Source organism: Bactrocera latifrons, unplaced genomic scaffold, assembly GCF_001853355.1.
Source record: "Bactrocera latifrons isolate USDA-ARS-PBARC rearing strain unplaced genomic scaffold, ASM185335v1 scaffold_30, whole genome shotgun sequence".
Classification (NCBI taxonomy): Eukaryota; Metazoa; Arthropoda; class Insecta; order Diptera; family Tephritidae; genus Bactrocera; species Bactrocera latifrons.
This window is the reverse complement of record NW_017536630.1, coordinates 190,456-198,986: the sequence shown is the minus strand read 5'-3', so window position 1 is coordinate 198,986 and position 8,531 is coordinate 190,456. Positions and strand designations below refer to the sequence as shown.

The window sequence follows — 8,531 nt, the reverse complement described above, 5'->3', positions numbered from 1 at the left end:
CCTTAATTTGAGGGTTCTAGACCACCGGGAACCCTTAAAGCCGAAGCCTTCCTACACGTATCAAGAGAGAGACAAAAAACGCAAAATAGATGGAAGTCTACAATCAAATGTACGATTACGGAACAGTTCTGGTCAAATTGTGACAAGACAAAAATGAAGAACTTATCACATTAGTATAAGAAAAGTATATACAAGTATAGCACGCGTTAAAAATGAGTATGCCCTATGAAATCACTGGCCAGATTTGCAAACTCGAAGGGATCAAGGAAACGATTCTGTACTTCCTCTGTGTGAGCCAAGCTTTTGGAAACCATCAGTCAAGAAAACTTGAAACGAAGAGCATAACGGAGATAAGTAGTTTCATTAAGGGAAATTGGTTTGGAAACAACAATGGAATCTGATATCAAGATATAGACTCTAATGATGGCGTATCAAAAGGGTGCTTCCAGCGCTAATCGGGCCAGAAGAGGCATCGCTCTTACCTACCCCCAAGTCAATTGGGCCAATTCGCCCGTCCCAAACCGTCAAGCTAATGTGCTATATTTGGTGAGATCGCATGAGAAGCGCATACTATGATCTCCTAAAACTGGGTGAACGTTAYTTGCAACAACTAATAAAATTGAAGAGGGCGATTACTGAAAAGAACTTATAATAAGCGACTCCTAATTTGGAAAATAGAGGCTGTGAAACTTTGCATAATCCGTTTACCGCTACCTGGGCGGTATACGAAAATGTTTCGAGATGTTTACARCCAATCAAAATATTGCTTCGAGATAGAAATATAAAGACAGCTCGAAAGGTAAGGATGTAGCAATAATTTCAGAATTAATGACCCAAAACTACGAAATGAAAACGGCATTTGTATTCTAATTGAGCTATTAAGCTAAGGAAAGTCAGCACAATATCTGGTAAGATAATATCACATCGGTTGAAAAGTTTATATATAAATCGTTCCCATAAAACTGTGTCATTGTATTTACTGGTTTGAGCATYGGTGATTTTTTGCTTTTTTGAGACTTCAAGAGATTGCTATCAAGAAATAAAGTTAACGAAGAAAAAGAGGTAATCGCCGACTCTGAGACCTAATTCGAAACACAACCCAAAAGGTACAAAAGAAAAATGCTTTCGAAAAGTTAGAAGTTCGCTGTCTGTTAGATATACGACACGAAATTTTTTGAAAAATGGCTCTATATATTTTCTACAGATCTGCAAAGTACGCTTACGAATTCTCGAATTCCGATGACTGACCATTTTATGTTTAGAAACAAATGGCAGTTTGGCGAAGCAAGGGCGTCAAGGCGTAGGTATTTTTTCTATACCAAATGAAACCTCGTTTTTTGCAATTGGCAAAATCGAGCCCTGGTACCGTTTTTTTTTCAGATAATAAATGTAGATGATATACTTGTTGGTGTCTAGTACACACCGGTAAATTAAAATGGCGTCGAAACATCGGAGATATTCTGAAATCGTCTCACGGTTATTCTTATAGTCCGCAGTGAACAAATCCATCGCTCTGATAGCTTTCTGAGGACCAATTTTAAATTTATAATATACCAAAACGGGTTTTTGAGTATATTTCAGCCTCAGTTGTCTCGCGTACTTTCTACCGGTGGCCTGCCAATGCGGTATGATGTAGATGTAGCTCGCCAAAAACCAAAGTACATACAGTTAATTGTTGGTTAATTGTTTACCAGATGAAAGAAAGTAGACAAATTTATTTCTAAATTCATATTTCGTAAACTTTGATACACTTCTAAATATTTTTTTTTTGTATTATTCAATTGATCTAAGCAGTCTATATAAATGTCACGAAGAAAAAATAATTCAGATACTTCAAATTTACATGTGTGACATTGCTAAGAGTTCTCTGAATTCTGGTGCCAATAATATTAAAGGAAATCAACAACAATCCGCAAACAGGGCTAAGGCTGTTCGCATCTCTTCTTAAAAATGATTGCCATTAGTCAGTAACCCAACCCAACCGTCTCGTCCGAAAAGTATCGCACGTAGATAAAAACCCGTGGCAGTCCATATTAAGAAGCGACTTGCTGAGTACTGGCATCACGTAATTTTTTGCGACGAGACGAAGTTAATGTTATATTATCATGATGGGCCTAACAAGGTTTGGAGAAGGCGAAAAAGCTCCGCTACAGAATTATATCATACCAACAGYAAAGTTTRRCGATGCCTTTGAAATGGTAAGAGAATGTATTTCATCGAAAGGGGTTGGAGTGCTGCGGATTTTTACTGGTCTGACGACGAAGGAGGTATTTCGGGACATTCTAAGAAATGAATTGTCAAGGAACCCGGTGAAATTTGTATTTGTGTTAGTATTAATTTTTAGTATTAAATAATTTTGTATAGCAAGGTAAAAGTCCAACAATATAGTGAACAAATGCAGCTTAAGACCCCAGTCGACTCTCAAACCAACTATATATACACTTGCAATGCAGTAGAAAAACTCTACTCTAAGCTTTCTGTCACATCTTCCATAATGATCTTCCAAATCTTCGATCCAGTACTTTGGGCTTCTAACTGCATAATAATCTTAAGAAAAGTATTGATAAATCTATGAGGGGCAGTGAATGTCAAAGTCTCAAACTATCCGCCAACCATTTACCTTTGGATGCTAAGGAGTTGAAATAAAAGATGTTTTCTAAKGACTGATTAATATTTACTATATAATTGTTTAGTATTTAAGTTTTATATTAGAGTCTTAGTTCTAAGGAAGTACTTTGGATTACTAATGAGAGAAGCTATATATACCAATATTTATCTACATATATCAGGGGGAATTCTTATAACTACTTTAAAATAAATCACAAATGATTGAATAATATTAAATAGAAAGTATATACGAGTAAAGCAGTAAATTATAGCAATTAAACTAACTGTCTACGGCGTAATTAAAATGGTCGCAGTGTACCCATTAACGGCTGTTGCGCAGGCGGAAATGGTAAAAGCGACTGTTGTGCGACCACATTGTGGCCACCGGATGCGGTACCGTTACTCGGCAGAGTGACAGCRCCTGTTGCCGATACAGCTGACAACATGCGCAYGCCAGCCGTTAGGGCTGTGGACAAATTTGGAATGTGTGACGATGCCGTTGCGCTGCCGRCCGAGGCTGCAGTCGTCACACCGGTCGCTGCAATGCCACTGACTATTGGCGACGCAGGAATGCTGAGACGTGACACAATTGGTGTTAATGATGCGGACGCTGGAGTGGGTAATGTCATTGCGGAGGCTGATGAAGTCACATTTGATATACTACTCGCCGCGGCCGCAACCGGATAGGATAATTGCAGCGGACGATATTGACATTTCTTGGCATGCGTACGCATATTGCTAGACTGCGTGAAGGCCTGATTGCAGTTCGGATGCGGGCAAACGTATGGCTTGCAGCCGGTGTGATAGTTAAGATGTGTCTTAAGGTGATGCTTCTTGGTGAATGCTTTCGGGCAAATGGGACAATTGAATGGTTTGATACCTGAACGATCGAGAAAAATCAACAATTAATATAACGTGCGCATTGGTGAGTATATAAGTTGAGCGGCTTAAGCTCTAGGTGTCTACTCACCGGAGTGCAGTCGATGGTGCAGCGTCATGTTGCTGCGATCGGCGAATGATTTCCCGCAAACCGAGCACTGATACGGCTTCTCGCCACTGTGGGTGCGCATGTGCTGTTTGAGTAGCATTTTCCGTGAGAACCGTTTGCCACACTCCGCGCACTTGTGCGGCTTGACGCCGGTGTGTATGCGTACGTGCATGTTGAATGCTACACGCTGGTTAAACGATTTGGGGCAGTAGGGGCATTCGTACTCCTTTTTGTTGCGATGGATCTTCATGTGACTGCTAAGGTAGCCCTTGTCATTAAATGTTTTACCACATTCCGGACATTCGGCGGCGAACTCCTTCGTACCGCGATGCACAGACAGGTGATACTTGTAATTGCGAAGCTGTGAAAAACCTTTGCCGCAATCAGTGCACTCGTAGCGTGGCGATTTGTGCGTCTTCTCATGAGCCTGGAAGCATAATTGGGATGAAAAGTTAGTAATGAATAAATTAGTGTACCCATTAATGAAACTTARTTGAAAATTCTATTTTACTGAAGAATAAATATATTTATTAATCTTAAACTATCTCGGGACGAAATGTAAAGATTCAATTCTGTAAGGCAATATATAAGCTAGAACTTGGTTTTAAGCACGAATAACTGGCAAGCTTTTGAAAATGTTCTTCAATGCTGAAGCAAATAAGGAAATATTGTGAATAGAATTTAATATCCACACACACGTACCTTCGAAACCTTCGGCAGAGTGAAGAGTATGGTTCTTGAGGTTAGTAGAAGACTGAAAAACCCAAGCTCTTTCGTGCAAGGGCTTATTTCAGTAAAAACTTAAAGATTGTAATGAAACTTGATACTAAATAGTAATTCTTTGCAGCATGAGGTGGTTGATATTGCAGACGTGCGAAATCAGACCATTTCCATGTCCATGCAATGCCGTTAATCGAAAAATAAAAGTGGCTGAAACGAAGTTAATACAATGGCAATGCTTCTGGTCAGCCGGTGCCACTATGGGCATTGTATGTATCACGCTCCGCCTTGTTAATGAACACAGGTTAAATTGGTAAGGCGACTGAGATGACAAAAGATGTGCATAAGGAATTATGCACAATGTTTTCATTTCCTGGTAAAAAAAAGTAGACCAATTTCGCTGTAATCGATAATTCCAACGGCGAAATCTACATGTTCACCGACGATTCAAAGAGTGAAATACGAACAGGAGYGACGTTCTTTTGTACTAATCCACACGCAGAAGAAATAACTACAATTTAGTCTTCAGGCCGAAGACTGCTGGAAGTGTTTATAGCCGGGTACCAGGGAAACAATGGARCATCTCCTGTATATTTGTTTCGCATTGACAAGACTACGCTGTAAGCATCTGGGGTTCCCAAGGTATGATASACTGCAGGAGGTACTRGCAGAGTCTGTTAAAATTCGCCTCAAGCTYAGGCATCCTAAAGGATTGCTATTTCTCTTGGACCTAGCACCACCTGGTATCGCAAAGGACCAAAACTASTATATRYGTGGCTTWTTGRCCTGCTCTAAMCAGCAAGTCAATAAAGCTTCTAATCGACAGCCAAGTTGCATTTAAGGCTTTCCGCCAATATTGAATATTACTGTGTTAGGTTATACAAGCAAGAAATAASTAGACTGGAAGAGGCAGACCATTCAGCTAATTTAAGGGTGACTGAAACAACGAACTCAGGTCTTGGAACAAAAACAACACAAAACATRCCACAAAGTTATATTCGGGTAGGATTGATGGTGGACATAAAAGTAAGYTTCGACTTCTAGGCAAAAGTGAACTTACTGATATTGTAGAGGACATTTAACGGTAAGAGTTAAGAGTTAAGAATAATTAAAAACCCACATTCAGAAAATTGGAAAGAGGATTGATGAGACGCTGTAATATTATCTATGCGCATGCCCTGAATGAACTAAATTTTGAAGTTCATAATGAAACTCATAGTAATAATTGAATGAAATACAGATAAAATATGTTACTGATAATAAAAATGGGTCTCCATAACTGACCAAAATGATAGCGATCCAATCACGATTTCGTCGAAAAGTGCATTTTGAATTTTTTATATATAAAACTTTTCCAATAAAGTATTTTATTTGCGTTTGATTCTGCAAAGTAACGAGCGTAAAAAATATTGGATGTAGCCTATTTTACTTTTTTTTTAATATAAGATGCCAATATAATAGTTAGATTACATTGTAATAAACCTCTGATTGTTTGAAAACATTCCCAGGGTCGCTTTCTAAAATATACCAAATATTGTATATAAAACTTAATATTGTCACAAAATATTTGCATATTTTCAACCTGGGAGAAAACTTCATAAATATTTGCATAAAATAACCGTTCAGTTTTACCATTAGGGTGAATAAATCATAAAGTTTTATAATCCCTCACCACAATTGCCTCAATCGCTTCTTTTTCCTCTCAACTTAGTGTTAACATTSAGCATTAACAGATCGCACCAATAGCAGCGCTACCTGTTCTGACCCTCCTCCTCGCTCACAGCAGCCAACCACAAGTGCAGCGTCTCGGCAACCGTTGATGTTCCTCAACACGCCAACGGAGCACCTAACTGTCTATATGATGCCGTCAAACGGAGCGTGAAATCGGAACCTGTTTTTCTCCATCTTCTTCATTTATGCTGCTCACCATATTTTAAATATGTTGATCGCCAGCTAAATGCTTTAATATGGGTTTGAGCAGGTAACAAACGACAACCTTTGATGGTCATTTGCATGCAACCTATTCGCATACATACACGCATACATACACGTGCACTTGCAAGCTGTTTGAGCGGCACCATATGAGACGCAGTTGACTCCACCCATGGCGGTGCCTATATACATACATACAGGTATGGGTCTGCGTGTGAGAGTACATGCTTAACCGGTTTCTGCTCTATGCTCCACCCAATTGAGTTGGCGGACTATGTGATTGCGAGTGTGAAAATACAAACTTAAATACATAATATGTTTGTATGTATACCCAAATTTAATGATGCATATTTACATACATACGTATGTAAGGTATATGTTATACTTGTATTTATAAAAATACATATATACACATGTATATGCTTTAACGCTAATAAAAATTTAAATACGAGCATAGTGTGTTAAATAATTTAGAACGCGGTGAAAGACCTTAGCGAAGTTAATATAAAAAAAGTACTGTTATAAAATGGAAATGCTCCGGAATATTCAAAATTTTTTATTGCTCACCTTTGAACTTTAGTTTTAAGATATCACATAGTTTTTGATGATATACATACATAAATATGTGCATATATATTTGGTAATTCACTGGTTAATATCGGACATAGTATGTACGATTCCAAATCTACTTTAAAAAGCTGATGTCAACAAATTGATGAAGATATACGCGATAAAAGTAACTGACAAAATCAGTGGCGAACTAAAGTTGCATTAATCTTTATCTATATCTTGTCGCGTTGTTTGTCCGCGATGGAATCCTGAACTACTGAACCGATTTCAGCAAAATTTAGCACACTGTGTCCAGTTTGAAGCAACTTAGAAGATAGAATAGTCAAAACAATTCATAAATAAGAAATACAGTGAAAGCTGCATTAAATGTACGCTCTATTAAGCGTACATCTCCATTAACATATTGGCATCACTGTATATWTATTTCTAAACATATGTATGTATTCACAATCCCCTAAAATATATAATATAGTTAAACTTCCATTACTCAAACTTCTATAACTCGAAGTTCTCCATAACTCGARCTCTTGAATTAGCAGTAGAAGTCAAATTKCATACAAATTTCTTGSCATAATTCGAAKTTTTTTTTTGGKTMAAGTTAAGMAWGTTCAACTGTAATTATAAGTTTCAGTAAAATGCCAAATATTAAGGGGCTTTTTCCTCAATTTTTAGCAGCGATTTGTCAGTTAAGTGCTGGTAAACTTAACCAGGACTCATTTTTTCGATAAAGAACGTGTTTAAATAGAACTGGCAGATGCTGTTAACCTAACTGAGAAAACAGCCTTAAATTCGTTTTTTTCCATTGACATTTATTTGTATGAACATATTCAAAATTAAACCTCGAGTACAATCCCCTGGATTCTTATACCGTCAAAAACGGTTTCGCCTTTATTCATAAATGAAATTTTCACTGCAGTGAATAGGTTTTTATATGAATAAAAGTATAAAATTTTTATCACAGCAACGTGTTACCGGATCCACTAGTATGGTCCATAAAATTATGGGCAAAKTGGTTTGTCCGTGGTACACTCCTAAACTGCTCAAACAAATTTAGTAAAAATCAGTACAGTATGTTCAGATTAGTTCAATTAAAAAGATGAATAGTTTGTATTTCGATGTTAAAAACATAAATTGCGCCACTCAACAAAATTTTAACTTTTCTTGTCTCAAATGAAAGCTTACATCAAATTTTGACCCTAGACTAAACAATAATATGTGAATAAATTGACATTTTCAGGTGAGTTCTTCATGATCATTCAGTTTTTTATACTCTCGCAACAAAGTTGCTAAAGAGAGTATTATAGTTTTGTTCACATAACGGTTGTTTGTAAGAACTAAAACTAAAAGAGTCAGATATAGGGTTATATATACCAAAGTGATCAGGGTGACGAGTAGAGCTGAAATCTGGATGTCTGTCTGTCCGTCTGTCCGTCCGTCCGTGCAAGCTGTAACTTGAGTAAAAATTGAGATATAATGATGAAACTTGGTACACGTATTTCTTGGCTCCATAAGAAGGTTAAGTTCGAAGATGGGCAAAATCGGCTCACTGCCACGCCCACAAAATAGCGGAAACCGAAAACTTATAAAGTGCCATAACTAAGCCGTAAATAAAGATATTAAAATGAAATTTGGCACAAAGGATCGCACTAGAGAGGGGCATATTTGGACGTAATTTTTTTGGAAAAGTGGGTGTGGCCCCGCCCCCTACTAACTT

The 8,531-nt window shown here is 37.6% G+C and overlaps 1 protein-coding gene across 1 annotated transcript in view; it reads right to left on the bottom strand.

Annotated features, from left to right (window-relative positions):
- Positions 1–2,563: 2,563 nt before the first annotated feature.
- Positions 2,564–8,531, bottom strand: part of LOC108970513 (zinc finger protein 681) — a 9,668-nt gene continuing 3,700 nt past the window's right edge. The window contains exons 2-3 of the mRNA XM_018935955.1: positions 3,578–4,022; positions 2,564–3,487 (exon numbers count right to left, since the gene is read on the bottom strand). Of these exons, the coding sequence (XP_018791500.1) occupies positions 2,907–3,487; positions 3,578–4,022 (1,026 nt within the window). The 3' untranslated portion in view covers positions 2,564–2,906. The remainder of the gene's footprint in view (positions 3,488–3,577; positions 4,023–8,531) is intronic.